At 46.8% G+C, this 18,157-nt stretch overlaps 2 protein-coding genes across 13 annotated transcripts in view; one reads left to right on the forward strand and one right to left on the reverse strand.

Moving 5' to 3' along the window:
• The window catches only part of LOC110518949 (transmembrane and coiled-coil domain-containing protein 3), a 24,308-nt gene extending 15,578 nt beyond the window's left edge, over nt 1-8,730 (reverse strand). The window contains exons 1-6 of one of the 9 annotated variants that reach the window (XM_036981925.1): nt 8,486-8,603; nt 6,783-6,883; nt 4,619-4,896; nt 2,944-3,111; nt 1,644-1,823; nt 1,026-1,241 (exon numbers count right to left, since the gene is read on the reverse strand). In XM_036981925.1, the coding sequence (XP_036837820.1) occupies nt 1,026-1,241; nt 1,644-1,823; nt 2,944-3,111; nt 4,619-4,873 (819 nt within the window). In that variant the 5' untranslated portion in view covers nt 4,874-4,896; nt 6,783-6,883; nt 8,486-8,603. Of the gene's footprint in view, nt 1-1,025; nt 1,242-1,594; nt 1,824-2,204; nt 2,395-2,943; nt 3,112-4,618; nt 4,897-6,460; nt 6,624-6,782; nt 6,884-7,220; nt 7,367-8,485 lie in introns of those variants that run through there. The other 8 variants (XM_036981923.1, XM_036981924.1, XM_036981922.1 and 5 more) reach the window with 8 other exon arrangements.
• Nucleotides 7,308-17,231, forward strand: LOC118965199 (DCN1-like protein 2). Of its 4 annotated transcripts, none has more exons than XM_036981941.1 (7): nt 7,308-7,446; nt 9,478-9,694; nt 11,512-11,680; nt 11,893-12,023; nt 15,558-15,640; nt 16,635-16,731; nt 17,099-17,231. In XM_036981941.1, the coding sequence occupies exons 2-7, from the start codon at nt 9,520-9,522 to the stop codon at nt 17,176-17,178; spliced, it is 735 nt and encodes a 244-aa protein (XP_036837836.1). In that variant the 5' UTR covers nt 7,308-7,446; nt 9,478-9,519; the 3' UTR covers nt 17,179-17,231. The 4 variants fall into 4 exon arrangements, with proteins under 4 accessions (XP_036837836.1, XP_036837835.1, XP_036837838.1 ...); XM_036981940.1 differs by lacking the exon at nt 7,308-7,446 and adding an exon at nt 8,061-8,263; XM_036981943.1 differs by lacking the exon at nt 7,308-7,446 and adding an exon at nt 8,243-8,267.
• Nucleotides 17,232-18,157: the final 926 nt, after the last annotated feature.

Consider the following 18,157-nt stretch of genomic DNA (forward strand, 5'->3'; position numbering starts at 1 on the left):
ACAGTCTTCATATAGTCAGATTACAGCTGGAGTCTCAGGACAGTCTTCATATGGTCAGATTACAGCTGGAGTCTCAGGACAGTCTTCATATGGTCAGATTACAGCTAGAGTCTCAGGACAGTCTTCATATGGTCAGATTACAGCTGGAGTCTCAGGACAGTCTTCATATAGTCAGATTACAGCTGGACTCAGGACAGTCTTCATATAGTCAGATTACAGCTGGAGTCATAGGACAGTCTTCATATGGTCAGATTACAGCTGGAGTCTCAGGGCAGTCTTCATATGGTCAGATTACAGCTGGAGTCTCAGGACAGTCTTCATATGGTCAGATTACAGCTGGAGTCTCAGGACAGTCTTCATATGGTCAGATTACAGCTGGAGTCTCAGGACAGTCTTCATATAGTCAGATTACAGCTGGAGTCTCAGGACAGTCTTCATTTGGTCAGATTACAGTTGGAGTCTCAGGACAGTCTTCATATAGTCAGATTACAGCTGGAGTCTCAGGACAGTCTTCATAAAGTCAGATTACAGTTGGAGTCTCAGGACAGTCTTCATATAGTCAGATTACAGTTGGACTCATAGGACAGTCTTCATATGGTCAGATTACAGCTGGAGTCTCAGGACAGTCTTCATATGGTCAGATTACAGCTGGAGTTTTAGGACAGTCTTCATATGGTCAGATTACAGTTGGAGTCTCAGGACAGTCTTCATATAGTCAGATTACAGCTGTAGTCTCAGGACAGTCTTCATATGGTCAGATTACAGCTAGAGTCTCAGGACAGTCTTCATATGGTCAGATTACAGCTGGAGTCTCAGGACAGTCTTCATATGGTCAGATTACAGCTGGACTCAGGACAGTCTTCATATAGTCAGATTACAGCTGGAGTCATAGGACAGTCTTCATATGGTCAGATTACAGCTGGAGTCTCAGGACAGTCTTCATATGGTCAGATTACAGCTGGAGTCTCAGGACAGTCTTCATATGTATAGGATCATTAGTGTTCAGGGGTAAAGTTGGTACTGACCTTGATGAAGTGTTGATCGGAGCGGGGCATGGTGGAGTCTCTGGGCTTGGTCAGAACATACTGGTTGTTCTGGGAGTCGATGAGCATGCTCAGCCCCACGTCGTCCTCCACCTCTCCACCTCTCCTTGACGCGTTCCTTCTTCTCTTCCCTCCGTCTTCCTCCTCCTCCTCCACTCTCAGCACCGCCTCCACGTTGGCTACGTGCACCCCATTCATCTGATCACAATCCTGATAATAACTCTACTGGTATATCGCCTTTAATACAATACATAACAGCCCCTTTATACAGCCTCTCAGACTGCTGATCTGGGATCAGGTCCTCCCTGTCCAAACAGTCTGATTCATTATGCTCTAAAAAGGGAGACTGATCCTAGATCAGCACTCCTATTCTGTCCCGTTTGTCATCAAAGACGTGGTCCTCTATATGACCTGTGTTTGTTGTTGTTGTTGTTGATGAATCTGTGTATTGTTGTCCTCTATATGACCTATGTGTTTGTTGTTGTTGATGAACCTGTTTATTGTTGTCCTCTATGACCTATGTGTTGTTGTTGTTGTTGTTGTTGATGAACCTGTTTATTGTTGTCCTCTATATGACCTGTGTTGTTGTTGTTGATAAACCTGTTTATTGTTGTCGAAGGCGTGGTCCTCTATCTCCTCCTCCAGGCGGTCAGCAGCTCTCCTGACGTCCTCGAGGATCTCATCCAGCATGGACAGGGTCTTGTTCTGGGCCAGGGCACTCTTCACAGCCTCCACCTGGTGCTTCTCTGCTGCTACCAGCTCTACATACTCCTGCTCCTCCTGACACACACAGAGAGGCAGAGAGAGAGAGGCAGAGAGAGAGAGAGAGAGAGAGAGAGGGGGGGGGGGGCAGAGAGAGAGAGAGAGGCAGAGAGAGAGGGGCAGAGAGAGAGAGAGGCAGAGAGAGAGAGAGGCAGAGAGAGAGAGGCAGAGAGAGAGAGGCAGAGAGAGAGAGGCAGAGAGAGAGAGGCAGAGAGAGAGAGGCAGAGAGAGAGAGAGAGAGAGAGGCAGAGAGAGAGAGAGAGAGGCAGAGAGAGAGAGAAAGAGAGAGAGAGGCAGAGAGAGAGAGAGAGACAGACAGAGAGAAACAGACAGAGAAAGCACAGAAAGTCAGACATAGATGGGCAGAAAAAGTCTGTCAGACCAATAACTTATACATACACTAGATGAACAACAGGGGGCGCTGTGTTGAAGCCATCGGCCCTCCATCTTGACACTCCCCCACCGGTGTACAAAATATTGTGGAGCCATAGAAATGCATGTATTAATGTCTACATTAGTTTTACCATGTTCATTCCATTACAGACACCTTAATGTAGACTTTCACATTATATTATGTGTGATAAACATAAACATTAAAAATGAAAAAAATATGGAAAATGTTTTTCCTTAATAAAGTTCTAAATGTTATTGTCCCCACTGCAAAAATGTTTTTAATAGCATGTAATTTTGTCCAGACAGACACAAACACACCCATATATATTAGGCAAACACACACACACGGATCTGGCCTCCACAGATAGCAGTGTATTTTGCAGAGTACTGCTGTGCCCCACTTGCCCCTGCTCTGGCTCATCCAATCAGAGATAAGAGTTCCAGCCTCTCCAGCTGGTCAGAATGCAGAACCTTTCCGCCCGGCTGTTACCACGGAGACCGACTAATCACATTCACTACCTTCCTATCAAAACCAAGTTTCTCCTCTCCTCACCTTAATGGCTGCTCTGCTCCTCCTGCCCTCACCTTAATGGCTGCTCTGCTCCTCCTGCCCTCACCTTAATGGCTGCTCTGCTCCTCCTGCCCTCACCTTAATGGCTGCTCTGCTCCTCCTGCCCTCACCTTAATGGCTGCGCTGCTCCTCCTGCCCTCACCTTAATGGCTGCTCTGCTCCTCCTGCCCTCACCTTAATGGCTGCTTCTCTGAGGGCCTCCAGTCTCTGACGGCTGCTCTCCTTCATGTTGACCACGTCCCTGTAGTCTCCCTGCAGCGCCCTCTGCAGGCCCACCACCGCCTGGAAGACTGAGCGTTCGCTCTCATTCAGCTCCTTCTGGAACACCTCCAGAGTGTGAACCTGGACGGGGGAGGGAGAAGAGAGAGGACACTAGGACCCTTGGACGGGGGAGAGAGAAGAGAGAGGACACTAGGACCCTTGGACTGGGGAGAGAGAAGAGAGAGGACACTAGACTAGGACCCTTCAGAGTGTACACCATAGGAAGCTGTAGGCACCTTAATTAGGGAGGACGGGCTCGTGGTAATGACTGGAGTGGAATCAGTGGAATGGTATCAAATACATCAAACACATGGTTTCCATGGTTTCCAGGTGTTTGATTCCATTCTATTGACATCCAGACTGTGCACTTGGCAGACATGGGACAGAGAAGGTAAGATGGGTGAGACCAGGGCTTCCCCCTCAATATTCTAAAGTACTTTCCTCTCCTTTATTTACACACATCTGGATGCTAAGAGTCCTTTTAGAATGTCCGTTTTGACTAAACAGTGGCCTGGTCACATGGGTTCAGTTATGTTTACTAACATATTACTCAGAGGAAGGTTCAGGTCAGAGGTGGGGTCAGGGCAGTGCTGGACTTGGTGCTGGTGCTGTTTATATTTAGGTGCAGGAGCTCCACAACACTTTTGAGCTGATATTCTATTGAGCAGTGGTTCCCAACCAGGGGTACTTGGTCTATCCACACTGGGTACTTGGCCTATCCACACGGGGTACTTGGCCTATCCACACGGGGTACTTGGCCTATCCACACTGGGTACTTGGCCTATCCACACGGGGTACTTGGCCTATCCACACGGGGTACTTGGCCTATCCACACGGGGTACTTGGCCTATCCACACGGGGTACTTGGCCTATCCACACTGGGTACTTGGCCTATCCACACGGGGTACTTGAGGATACCCATGAGGTAATAGGCCTACTGGTAAAATGCAGAAGGGGATACTTCAGGAGTACTCCGGTAACAGTAACTGAAAAAAGTTGGGAGCCACTGCTATAGAGGTGCAGGAGCTCCAGCAGTAGAAGTGCCGGTACTCAGCTCAGGTGAGCTCCTGTCCAAGTTAAGCACTGGGTGAGGGTGAGATGGGGTTAAAAAGCTCACCTGGAAAGTCGCTCTAATAACGAGGTAATAACAAGTTATTAGTCTCTCTAATAGCAAGATAATAACAAGTTATTAGTCTCTCTAATAGCAAGGTAATAACAAGTTATTAGTCTCTCTAATAGCAAGGTAATAACAAGTTATTAGTCTCTCTAATAGCAAGGTAATAACAAGTTATTAGTCTCTCTAATAACGAGGTAATAACAAGTTATTAGTCTCTCTAATAGCAAGGTAATAACAAGTTATTAGTCTCTCTAATAACAAGGCAATAACAAGTTAGAGTCTCTCTAATAACAAGGTAATAACAAGTTATTAGTCTCTAATAACAAGGTAATAACAAGTTATTAGAGTTTCTCTAATAACAAGGTAATAACCATATTGAGCCAAAAATAGTTAGATTGACCTAGAGTTAGGGTCCGTTAGGATTAGGGTCAGGGCATGGAGCTAAACGGTCCATTTTACTCTGGCGCCCACCTGGAAGAGTCTCTCTGGGTCTGAGAGGGAGTGGTCTCGCCCCACAGCGGCTGCAGCCACAGCTAGCTTCTTAATGGCCGTGTTCTTCTGTCGGATGAGGCTGCCCAGGCGCCGGCAGTTATCAGACACCCAGCTCCAAGCGTGCTTGGCCACAGCACTCCTGCCCCGATGCAGCTTGATGGCATGCTGAGCTACCTGCTCACGCTGCAGCGCCCCGACAAGGCCAAGGCACAGCACCGCACACACAACCCGCATCCAACCTACTACTGCTGCTGCCCCTTCAGAGAAAGAGAGAGGGGTAGGGGCAGAGAGGGAGAGGGGGGGGGCAGAGAGGGAGAGGGGGGGACAGAGAGAGAGAGAGAGAGAGAGAGAGAGAGAGAGAGAGAGAGAGAGAGAGAGAGAGAGAGAGAGAGAGGGAGGGGCAGAGGTCAGTAGGAGGGAGAGAGGAGAGAGAAGAGAGAAGAAAGACTATGAGCAGGAAAGGAGAGAATAAAGACTATGGACTGAGAGAGGCTGGTGGCAGACAGGAGAAGAGAAAGGCTATGAGCAGGAAAGGAGAGAATAACAGATTGTGGACTTCAGGAAACAGCAGAGGGAACACCCCCCTATCCACATCGATGGAACAGTAGTGGAGAGGGTAGCAAGTTTTAAGTTCCTCGGCAGACACATCACAGACAAACTGAATTGGTCCACTCACACAGACAGCATTGTGAAGAAGGCGCAGCAGCGCCTCTTCAACCTCAGGAGGCTGAAGAAATTCGGCTTGTCACCAAAAGCACTCACAAACTTCTACAGATGCACAATCGAGAGCATCCTGGCGGGCTGTATCACCGCCTGGTACGGCAACTGCTTCGCCCTCAACCGTAAGGCTCTCCAGAGGGTAGTGAGGTCTGCACAACGCATCACCGGGGGCAAACTACCTGCCCTCCAGAACACCTATACCACCCGATGTCACAGGAAGGCCATAAAGATCATCAAGAACATCAACCACCCGAGCCACTGCCTGTTCACCCCGCTATCATCCAGAAGGCGAGGTCAGTACAGGTGCATCAAAGCTGGGACCGAGAGACTGAAAAACAGCTTCTATCTCAAGGCCATCAGACTGTTAAACAGCCACCACTAACATTGAGTGGCTGCTGCCAACACACTGACACTGACTCAACTCCAGCCACTTTAATAATGGGAATTGATGGGAAATGATGTAAATATATCACTAGCCACTTTAAACAATGCTACCTTATATAATGTCACTTACCCTACATTATTCATCTCATATGCACACGTATATACTGTACTCTATATCATCGACTGTATCCTTATGTAATACATGTATCACTAGCCACTAACTATGCCACTTTGTTTACATACTCATCTCATATGTATATACTGTACTCGATACCATCTACTGTATCTTGCCTATGCTGCTCTGTACCATCACTCATTCATATATCCTTATGTACATATTCTTTATCCCCTTACACTGTTTACAAGACAGTAGTTTTGGAATTGTTAGTTAGATTACTTGTTATTACTGCATTGTCGGAACTAGAAGCACAAGCATTTCGCTACACTCGCATTAACATCTGCTAACCATGTGTATGTGACAAATAAAATTTGATTTGATTTAAAGACTATGGACTGAGAGAGGCTGGTGGCAGACAGGAGAAGAGAAAGACTATGAGCAGGAAAGGAGAGAATAAAGACTATGGACTGAGAGAGGCTGGTGGCAGACAGGAGGAGAGAAAGGCTATGAGCAGGAAAGGAGAGAATAAAGACTATGGACTGAGAGAGGCTAGTGGCAGACAGGAGAAGAGAAAGGCTATGAGAACAAACCCAACACACAGGCTGTATGAATGTTTCCCAGCCAGCGGAATCACCAGAGAGGTTAGTTCCATAGAGAGGATGGGGGCGGGGCTCATACCTGCTCAGGAACAACTACTTGATGAGCCACACCTGTATCCAGTGACCTATTTCCTTCCAGAACACATCTCACCTGACTTACCTGCCTCACCACACACAGCTGACAGCCCGAGCTAGCTCCGGGAAGAAGCAGGTCACACTACACTGAGTCAACAATAAAATGGAGGCCAAAGACTGCAGAAATGGTTTTACCTATGACTTTGAAGAAAAAAAAACTTTATAATTTATACTAGCAGCAAAGTACCTTTGTGTACATGGGTCAGGGTTAGTTATGTTTATATTCCAGACACCTCCTATGTCCCTCCTCATGCGCAGTTCGGGGTTGAATCAGCTACTCCTACTGACCTGTGTTGATCAATGAGACCACTGTTCATGAAGGTGTAGACACACTCAGGCTTATAGAATACAACTATTTCCAAGATCACTAAATAATGAAAACCATCCGTAACAACACAAAACTAGCCAACAAGTACGTTGCATTAGCTGTGCAGTATCATTACATATTCATATGAAGTACAGAGACCATTCATTCACTGGAGAGAGACAAAAAAAAGGTTGGAATTACAGTTGACAGTGTTCTGATCATGGTTTTAAATGTTGAATTACATATTCAGCAGGTACGCTATCTATTTTATGCTTAAATTCGTGGTAAATAAAATAGGTAAAATGTTAAGACAGCGACCTACTAGCTAGTGTGCTACGTCGTCCTCTCTCAGTCCTAAACTCCACAGTAGAAGAGGGGAAACAATCGTGCTCTTGTAGTGCCACCCCTCCCCAATCCGCCACATAGCTCTAGCCAACGTTGAGCCTTAGAGCAGGCATTCAACTACACACAGGGCGACAAACTTAATGCATTTCCAAGACCCCTTACGGTTGACCGCAACAAACGGCCTAGCTACGTCTGTCAGGTATGCATTTGAGTCAAACGTATTGTTCAATATTGCGCTATTGCTCTTTATAAATGACATTTGCGTGCCCGATGTTGGATATGAATGCAGAAAGCTGTCAAACCTGCTCGCGCCTACTAGGTTAGCTTGATGGCTAGTGCTAACTAAATAACGTTAGTACGGATCCGAACTTTTCAAACTATTTCAACATTGACAGTAAGCTCCATAAAATGAGAATTTGAAGTCGAATTTCTCGTAACATGTCAACAACATTTTAATCAAGTTGTTTGTGGTGAATTAAGTTTGCGATACCGTAAGAAAATGTTACATTGTAGTTATTTTTCACTTCACTTCCGAAACAAATCCCAACGATTGGTTGGATATCTGCGCGGATATCTGGGATATGTAGTTTTATCAAGTGGCGTTTTTCACAAGTAACAGACCTTATTGGAAAAAAATCTACACAGTTGTAAAGTTGTTTGACTGCTTTATTTAGCTACTGTACTAGCTCTAAAGACCATGAACATAAACTCATCACAGCTAGTCAATGGCATTGTGCAAGTACATGTATCTGCGATGAATCACATTATTTTACATAATTAACATTTTATGCAACTGTTTATTATGCATACAATGTCATCACTATCCATGTACAGTGTTATTAGGTTCAGAAGTGCACAGAACAAGGCCACAACTTGACCACGATCACTGATTATCCCAAGAACTACAAGTCCCAGTTTAGACCCTCAAACTTTACCTTGCGGTAGCGCTGACCTCCCGCGCAGGCGTACAAGGGACATTGGGATATCAAGTTGGCCAAACAGAGGGTGATAAAATGGTAGGTAAGATCAAAGGGATAAACATAAACTAGTGAACAAACCCATGGTACGAAGTGTATAGCTGGAAATGTTTTGGGAGGCACGCTATGAAGCTCTCTATAACGGGGAAACGAGGTGTCCTCTGGCAGTGTCGCATTGCCAGTGTGTCGTTCACTGTTGCAATTTATGAGGGAAATGGAAGGTCAGTTGTTATTGTGGACACCCGCACTTGCAACACTTACCTTTTCCCCTGGTTGGTATGTCGCCTTTGCGTTGGAACAGAGAGGGGCTGTCCGTACGCGCTGGCGTGGGAACTGGGTCGCGGGAGAGGGCGCCGCCAATGCCCGCTACCATCGGGCGGGTCCAGAGCGAGAGGATAGGGTCAGGTCTGCAAGACGGGCGGGCAGTTGTCTTCTCACGATTATAGCCATCTCGCACTGCACCGACAGAGACACTGTTCTGATTCGACGGGACTCCGTGGTCGTGTACCAACCCCGCCGTTGTTTCTAGGAGCAAAACGTTTGTTTTCTTTTTTTTTCACTCTGTGCCTTGCTCACGGTGATGAGTGATGTAATGCCTGCTGCCAGTGTGTGTTATTAATCCCGCTCCGTTATCGGTCCCGACCACCGTTTAGATCATTGCGGAATGTTAAAACATCACGATCTGGTCATCCCGACACCGATGTACCGATGTATTTCCCGTTTCTAACGGATTGTCCCTCAGGCTGCCAAACATGCCATATGATTCTATATAGATGTATAATATTTTGGGGAGTGAAGAAAGTCACGTTTACAGTCACAGGGATGGGTTGAACAGAACACCAGTCATTGACTGGCAGGACTCAGACAAGCCTGTCTGTCTAAAGACGCTGTTCTGGAGAGAGAGATGGACCTGCTCTCCAACAGACAGTCACAGACTAGTCTCCGTAGTGGGGGATTTATCTGTCATGTTTCTGCTGCACCTGACCTGATGGCCTTAGCAAGTGACCTGAAGAGCAGTCTGTCGGGGGTCAAAGGTCGATGGATCACCTGCCTCTCTTTGTAGTCTTTCTATATGTGTGTGTGTGTATATATGTATATGCGGGTGTGTATATATGCGTGTGTGTCTGTGTGTGTGTGTGTGTGTGTGTATATACGCGTGTATATATGTTTGTCTGTGTGTGTGTGTGTGTGTGTATATATATATGTGTGTGTGCACCTGTCTATCTCAACTGTGTGTGTCTCCTCTCCTGCAGCATAAGCTGAAGTCGTCTCAAAAGGACAAGGTTCGTCAGTTCATGACCTTTACTCAGTCTGGGGAGAGGACAGCTGTGTACTGCCTGACCCAGAATGACTGGAAACTAGAGGTGGCCACAGACAACTACTTCCAGAACCCCGACCTCTACTATAAAGAATCCATGAAAACCTCTGTGGACCGCAAGAAGCTAGAACAGCTCTACAACCGATACAAAGGTAAGAGGGGAGAGCATGGTAGAGGGGGTGTAGTGTGTGTACTAGGGAGAGAGGATGGAAGAGGGGGTGTAGTGTGTGTACTAGGGAGAGAGGATGGAAGAGGGGGTGTAGTGTGTGTATTAGGGACAGAGGATGGAAGAGGGGGTGTAGTGTGTGTACTAGGGAGAGAGGATGGAAGAGGGGGTGTAGTGTGTGTACTAGGGAGAGAGGATGGAAGAGGGGGTGTAGTGTGTGTACTAGGGAGAGAGGATGGAAGAGGGGGTGTAGTGTGTGTACTAGGGACAGAGGATGGAAGAGGGGGTGTAGTGTGTGTACTAGGGACAGAGGTTGGAAAAAGGGGTGTAGTGTGTGTACTAGGGATGGAGGATGGAAGAGGGAGTGTAGTGTGTGTACTAGGGACAGAGGATGGAAGAGGGGGTGTAGTGTGTGTACTAGGGAGAGAGGATGGAAGAGGGGGTGTAGTGTGTGTACTAGGGAGAGAGGATGGAAGAGGGGGTGTAGTGTGTGTACTAGGGAGAGAGGATGGAAGAGGGGGTGTAGTGTGTGTACTAGGGAGAGAGGATGGAAGAGGGGGTGTAGTGTGTGTACTAGGGACAGAGGATGGAAGAGGGGGTGTAGTGTGTGTACTAGGGAGAGGGGATGGAAGAGGGGGTGTAGTGTGTGTACTGAGGAGAGAGGATGGAAGAGGGGGTGTAGTGTGTGTACTGGGGAGAGGAGAGGGGATGGAAGAGGGGGTGTACTGGGGAGAGGAGAGGGGATGGTAGAGGGGGTGTAGTGTGTGTACTGGGGAGAGGGGATGGAAGAGGGGGTGTATTGTGTGTACTGGGAAGAGGAGATGGGATGGAAGAGGGGGTGTAGTGTGTGTGTACTGGGGAGAGGGGATGGAAGAGGGGGTGTAGTGTGTGTACTGGGGAGAGGGGATGGAAGAGGGGGTGTAGTGTGTGTACTGGGGAGAGGGGATGGTAGAGGGGGTGTAGTGTGTGTGTGTACTGAGGAGAGGAGAGGGGGTGTAGTGTGTGCACTGGGGAGATGGGATGGAAGAGGGGGTGTAGTGTGTGTACTGGGGAGAGGAGAGGGGAGTGTAGAGGGGGTGTAGTGTGTACTGAGGAGAGGAGAGGGGATGGTAGAGGGGGTGTAGTGTGTGTACTGGGGAGAGGAGGGGATGGTAGAGGTGGTGTAGTGTGTGTTTACTGGAGAGGGGAGAGGTGGAGAGTGTTAGGATCAGGTGTGTACTGTGCTCTGTGGGTGTATATGAAGAACAAAGGAAACATTTAATGAGGTGTGTGTGTGTAATGTACCAGTGTAATGTACCAGTGTAATGTACCAGTGTAGTGTACCAGTGTAGTGTACCAGTGTAGTGTACCAGTGTAATGTACCAGTGTAGTGTACCAGTGTAATGTACCAGTGTAGTGTACCAGTGTAGTGTACCAGTGTAGTGTACCAGTGTAGTGTACCAGTGTAGTGTACCAGTGTAGTGTACCAGTGTAATGTACCAGTGTAATGTACCAGTGTAATGTACCAGTGTAGTGTACCAGTGTAGTGTACCAGTGTAATGTACCAGTGTAATGTACCAGTGTAGTGTACCAGTGTAATGTACCAGTGTAGTGTACCAGTGTAATGTACCAGTGTAGTGTACCAGTGTAATGTACCAGTGTAATGTACCAGTGTAATGTACCAGTGTAGTGTACCAGTGTAATGTACCAGTGTAGTGTACCAGTGTAGTGTACCAGTGTAATGTACCAGTGTAGTGTACCAGTGTAATGTACCAGCTCTGTGTTGTAGTCCTGTCACAGTGTTGTTGTGTTGTTCCTCTCCAGACCCCCAGGATGACAATAAGATCGGTATCGATGGGATCCAGCAGTTCTGTGATGACCTCACCCTGGACCCGGCCAGTAGGAGTGTTCTGGTGGTGGCCTGGAAGTTCCGTGCCGCCACACAGTGTGAGTTCAGCAGGAAGGAGTTCCTCGACGGCATGGCCGAGCTAGGGTGAGCTAGCTTTCTGTGATGTCATCTTTCTGCGCCACGCAGTTGTGTTCGCTGTTCAGTAGGAAACATTTTGAATGAAAGCAAATGTTGTTATTGGACAAATAAACATTTTGAAACGGAGGGCGGGCAGGTATTAGCTGGACTCCAATAAGAAGGTGTCTGTGTGTCTGTGTGTCTGTGTGTGTGTGTGTGTGTGTGTGCGCTCCCCCTAGCTGTGACAGTCCAGAGAAGCTGAAGGCTCTGCTCCCCAGACTAGAACAGGAAGTCAAAGACACGGCCAAGTTTAAAGACTTCTATCAGTTCACCTTCAACTTCGCCAAGAACCCTGGACAGAAGGGACTAGGTACGTATTTCACATATCTTTCTGGAAAAAAGCTCAAAGTGAAAACCGAGGTTCTGGTGAATGAACAGAGGTTCTGGTGAATGAACAGAGGTTCTGGTGAATGGACAGAGGTTCTGGTGAATGAACAGAGGTTCTGGTGAATGAACAGAGGTTCTGGTGAATGAACAGAGGTTCTGGTGAATGAACAGAGGTTCTGGTGAATGAACAGAGGTTCTGGTGAATGAACAGAGGTTCTGGTGAATGAACAGAGGTTCTGGTGAATGAACAGAGGTTCTGGTGAATGAACAGAGGTTCTGGTGAATGAACAGAGGTCAGAGGTTCTGGTGAATGAACAGAGGTTCTGGTGAATGAACAGAGGTCAGAGGTTCTGGTGAATGAACAGAGGTTCTGGTGAATGAACAGAGGTTCTGGTGAATGAACAGAGGTTCTGGTGAATGAACCGAGGTTCTGGTGAATGAACCGAGGTTCTGGTGAATGAACAGAGGTTCTGGTGAATGAACAGAGGTTCTGGTAAATATTGTGTCCAGACAGATAGGTTTAGTCAAACCCTGGTTGGTCCAGCACTGTGTTTGAGGAGAAGGTCTTTCACCCTGGTGTAGTTTTCCTAACCCTGGTGTTGAATTCCTCCTGGGGAACATTGGTAGATAACTATGGTGGTTTGGCATCAGCGGTGTAATGTAGTTCTGTCTCAGTCAGTAGCAGCCCGGCAGCAAACAGGAAGAATGGCTTTTAGATGGAAAACAATGACCTTCCAGGTAAGTGAAGAGCTCCCCCTTCACAACACTGCCTCTGGTTGGACTACTGCTGTTCTGTGAGCCATGCTGAGGAGAGGGCCTGGAGTCTGATAGTTAGTGTACTGTTACTATGTAATGACAGGTTTACGGATAGATCACCTATCAAGCTAAACAAGAACCAGGGTGGGTCCCAAATAGAGCTCTATTCCCTGCATAGTCACTACTTCTGACCAGAGCCCTATGGGCCCACTAGTGCACTATTTAGGGTACTGGGTGCCATTGAGGGGATTCCCTGGAGGGGACCACTTTGTTCTGGTTGTTGTTTCTGCTGGTCTGTGTTGTTATGACGACCGGAGTGGGTGACCCAGCTAAGTTCCTGGAACAACAGTAGGGCCCTTTGTCAAAACTCATCTGACTGTAATGTCTCTCTCTCTCTCTGTAACTCTCTGTCAGACACTGTAATGTCTCTCTCTCTCTCTCTGTAACTCTCTGTCAGACACTGTAATGTCTCTCTAACTCTCTGTCAGACACTGTAATGTCTCTCTCTCTCTCTCTCTCTCTCTGTAACTCTCTGCCAGACACTGTAATGTCTCTCTAACTCTCTGTCAGACACTGTAATGTCTCTCTCTCTCTCTCGCTCTCTCTCTCTGTAACTCTCTGCCAGACACTGTAATGTCTCTCTCTGTAACTCTCTGCCAGACACTGTAATGTCTCTCTAACTCTCTGTCAGACACTGTAATGTCTCTCTCTCTCTCTCTCTCTCTCTCTGTAACTCTCTGCCAGACACTGTAATGTCTTTCTCTGTAACTCTCTGCCAGACACTGTAATGTCTCTCTCTGTAACTCTGTCAGACACTGTAATGTCTCTCTCTCTCTGTGTAACTCTGTCAGACACTGTAATGTCTCTCTCTCTGTAACTCTCTGTCAGACACTGTAATGTCTCTCTCTCTCTCTGTAACTCCCTGTCAGACACTGTAATGTCTCTCTCTCTGTAACTATCTGTCAGACAGTGTAATGTCTCTCTCTCTCTCTGTAACTCTCTGCCAGACACTGTAATGTCTCTCTCTCTCTCTCTGTAACTCTCTGCCAGACACTGTAATGTCTCTCTCTCTCTGTGTAACACTGTCAGACACTGTAATGTCTCTCTCTCTGTAACTCTCTGTCAGACACTGTAATGTCTCTCTCTCTCTCTGTAACTCCCTGTCAGACACTGTAATGTCTCTCTCTCTCTATAACTCTCTGTCAGAAACTGTAATGTCTCTCTCTCTGTAACTCTCTGTCAGACACTGTAATGTCTCTCTCTCTCTCTGTAACTCTCTGTGGGACACTGTAATGTCTCTCTCTCTCTCTCTCTGTAACTCTCTGCCAGACACTGTAATGTCTCTCTCTCTGTAACTCTCTGTCAGACACTGTAATGTCTCTCTCTCTCTCTGTAATTCTGTCAGACACTGTAATGTCTCTCTCTCTGTAACTCTGTCAGACACTGTAATGTCTCTCTCTCTCTGTAACTCTCTGTCAGACACTGTAATCTCTCTCTCTCTCTCTGTAACTCTCTGTGGGACACTGTAATGTCTCTCTCTCTCTCTCTCTGTAACTCTCTGTCAGACACTGTAATGTCTCTGTCTCTGTAACTCTCTGTCAGACACTGTAATGTCTCTCTCTCTCTCTGTAACTCTCTGTCAGACACTGTAATGTCTCTCTCTCTCTGTAACTCTCTGTCAGACACTGTAATGTCTCTCTCTCTCTCTCTGTAACTGTCAGACACTGTAATGTCTCTCTCTCTCTCTAACTCTCTGTCATACACTGTAATGTCTCTCTCTCTCTCTCTCTGTAACTCTCTGTCAGACACTGTAATGTCTCTCTCTCTGTAACTCTCTCAGACACTGTAATGCCTCTCTCTCTCTCTCTAACTCTCTGTCAGACACTGTAATGTCTCTCTCTCTCTCTCTGTAACTCTCTGTCAGACACTGTAATGTCTCTCTCTCTCTCTCTCTCTCTCTCTCTCTCTCTGTAACTCTCTGCCAGACACTGTAATGTCTCTCTCTCTCTCTGTAGCTCTCTGTCAGACACTAATGTCTCTCTCTCTCTCTCTCTCTCTGTAACTCTCTGTGGGACACTGTAATGTCTCTCTCTCTGTAACTCTCTGGCAGACACTGTAATGTCTCTCTCTCTCTCTCTCTGTAACTCTCTGTCAGACACTGTAATGTCTCTCTCTCTCTCTGTAACTCTCTGTCAGACACTGTAATCTCTCTCTCTCTCTCTAACTCTCTGTCAGACACTGTAATGTCTCTCTCTCTCTGTAACTCTCTGTCAGACACTGTAATGTCTCTCTCTCTCTCTCTCTCTGTAACTCTCTGTCAGACACTGTAATGTCTCTCTCTCTCTCTGTAACTCTGTCAGACACTGTAATGTCTCTCTCTCTCTCTCTGTAACTCTCTGTCAGACACTGTAATGTCTCTCTCTCTCTCTCTGTAACTCTCTGTCAGACACTGTAATGTCTCTCTCTCTCTCTGTAACTCTGTCAGACACTGTAATGTCTCTCTCTCTCTCTGTAACTCTCTGTCAAACACTGTAATGTCTCTCTCTCTGTAACTCTGTCAGACACTAATGTCTCTCTCTCTCTGTAACTCTCTGTCAGACACTGTAATGTCTCTCTCTCTCTCTCTGTAACTCTCTGTCAGACACTGTAATGTCTCTCTCTCTCTCTCTAACTCTCTAACTAACCCCTCTACTCTCTATATCAGACCTGGAGATGACTAGTCTACTGATGGTGTTATTAACCCCTCTACTCTCTATATCAGACCTGGAGATGGCTGTGGCCTACTGGAACCTGGTTCTATCTGGTCGATTCAAGTTCCTGGACCTCTGGAACAGGTTTCTATTGGTGAGTGGATGCCAGTCTGTATTAATGGCTATTCCCTAAATAATATACTACTCTGGACAGAGTCTAGGTGTTTCCTCCATGTGTTGATAGTCTCTGGTGATGTCATCTATCTGTGTGATTAGTGCAGGAGCATCATAATCTGTGATGTCATCTATCTGTGTGATTAATGCAGGAGCATCATAATCTCTGATGTCATCTATCTGTGTGATTAATGCAGGAGCATCATAATCTCTGATGTCATCTATCTGTGTGATTTAGTGCAGGAGCATCATAATCTGTGATGTCATCTATCTGTGTGATTTAATGCAGGAGCTTCATAATCTCTGATGTCATCTATCTGTGTGATTTAGTGCAGGAGCATCATAATCTCTGATGTCATCTATCTGTGTGATTTAGTGCAGGAGCATCATAATCTCTGATGTCATCTGTCTGTGTGATTAATGCAGGAGCATCATAATCTCTGATGTCATCTATCTGTGTGATTTAATGCAGGAGCATCATCATCTCTGATGTCATCTCTCTGTGTGATTTAATGCAGGAGCATCATAATCTCTGATGTCATCTATCTGTGTGATTTAATGCAGGAGCATCATAATCTCTGATGTCATCTCTCTGTGTGATTTAATGCAGGAGCATCATAATCTCTGATGTCATCTGTCTGTGTGATTTAATGCAGGAGCATCATAATCTCTGATGTCATCTATCTGTGTGATTAATGCAGGAGCATCATAATCTCTGATGTCATCTACCTGTGTGATTAATGCAGGAGCATCATAATCTCTGATGTCATCTCTCTGTGTGATTTAATGCAGGAGCATCATAATCTCTGATGTCATCTGTCTGTGTGATTTAATGCAGGAGCATCATAATCTCTGATGTCATCTCTCTGTGTGATTTAATGCAGGAGCATCATAATCTCTGATGTCATCTCTCTGTGTGATTAATGCAGGAGCATCATAATCTCTGATGTCATCTCTCTGTGTGATTAATGCAGGAGCATCATAAGCGGTCGATCCCCAAAGACACGTGGAACCTGCTACTGGACTTTGGCAACATGATCGCAGACGACATGTCCAACTACGACGAGGAAGGTGAGATATAACCACCTATTAAGGATGGGTCCCAATTGGCACCTTTTCCTGTGCTCTACTTTTGACCAGGGCCCATAGTGCACTAGATACGGATTAGGGTGCCGTTTGGAACGCAGACAAACATTTCTGTAGGACCAATAAAACATACACTAATCCACACCCTGCCCACCCTGACCTCAGATCCAGGATTCCTCTACCCCCCATATCCATAACCACTAGGCGTATGACTAAGATCTGACCTGGAGTCATCAGTTAGGGATTGGGACTTGACTTCTTCCTACTACCATACAGCGCAATCACCTATTAAAACATTTTTGCCAATCACTTACCGTGCAGCTAATCATGTGACCCTTTTCTGCCCACTCAGGAGCTTGGCCTGTCCTCATAGACGACTTTGTGGAATTTGCCCGGCCAATCGTGACAGGGGGCAAGCGTAAAACCATATAGGTCACACCCAGTTCCCAGCAGGGGCTGACGATTTTATACACACCAGCCAAAAAGAGACTTCTACAAGACTGTCCAAGTTTGTGAGACTGAGCTGCCAATCAGGGGCCGGGGAGCGACATGACAGCCAATCGGAGAGAAGGAAAACAACAACAGGAAGAGGAAGTTATCTTTTTCTTTGTTTTGGGTCTGAGTCACTCCGGGAGGCGGGCTGTTAGCAGGGGGTGGGATCGTCGCGGAGCTATGAGCTCCGCTCCCATTGGCTGGCTGGATCAGACCGATCGGCCAACGACTACAGTACCCATACACCAGCCACCATCAGAACTGGTGCTCTGGTCCCACCCCCCCCCCTAGCTGCAGCCCCCCCCCCCCCAACCCCGCCCCCCTCCTTACTAAAGAACGACCAGGGAGAGCAAACAGAACGGCAGAGAGGGGCGGACAGTTTGCTCTCTGCAGCAGACAGACAGAATGGTGTGATATTTGATCCAGTGGAGGCTGCTGAGAGGAGGACGGCTCATCATAATGTCTGGAACGGAGCGAATGGAACGGCATCAAACACCTGGAAACCATGTGTTTGATGTATTTCATACCATTCCACTGATTCAGATCCAGTCATTACCACCAACCTGTCCTCCCCAATTAAGGTGCCACCAACCTCCTGTGGTCTGAACCCACAGTAGTAAGACGTGTCCTCTCTGCCGGCCCGTGGTGGATGAACTAGGAGGTTCTGCATGTGTTTCTGGTTGAGCGCTAAGCGGCTGGACGGAGGAACAACAACAACAACTTTTTTTTATATTATTATCATTGAGTTTCTTCTCATCGAATCAGAGGTGAGGGGTGTGGTCGTCATCCAATGTTCTCATCCAATCCAACGTCAGTGTAATGTTCTGCTTCCATTTCAATCTAAAGTGTAAAAGTTGGGGCAGTTTTGTTGTTAATGTGTGTGAGGTTCAGGGTCTATATCCACAAGGCGTCAGAGTAG

The sequence above is a fragment of the Oncorhynchus mykiss genome, chromosome 7 (assembly GCF_013265735.2).
Source record: "Oncorhynchus mykiss isolate Arlee chromosome 7, USDA_OmykA_1.1, whole genome shotgun sequence".
Classification (NCBI taxonomy): Eukaryota; Metazoa; Chordata; class Actinopteri; order Salmoniformes; family Salmonidae; genus Oncorhynchus; species Oncorhynchus mykiss.

Coding starts and splice junctions, on each gene's coding strand:
- LOC118965199 (XM_036981940.1), top strand. Junction 12,024..15,557: donor CCCTGGACAGAAGGGACTAG/GTACGTATTTCA, acceptor TCTCTATATCAG/ACCTGGAGATGGCTGTGGCC. Junction 16,732..17,098: donor GTCCAACTACGACGAGGAAG/GTGAGATATAAC, acceptor CTGCCCACTCAG/GAGCTTGGCCTGTCCTCATA.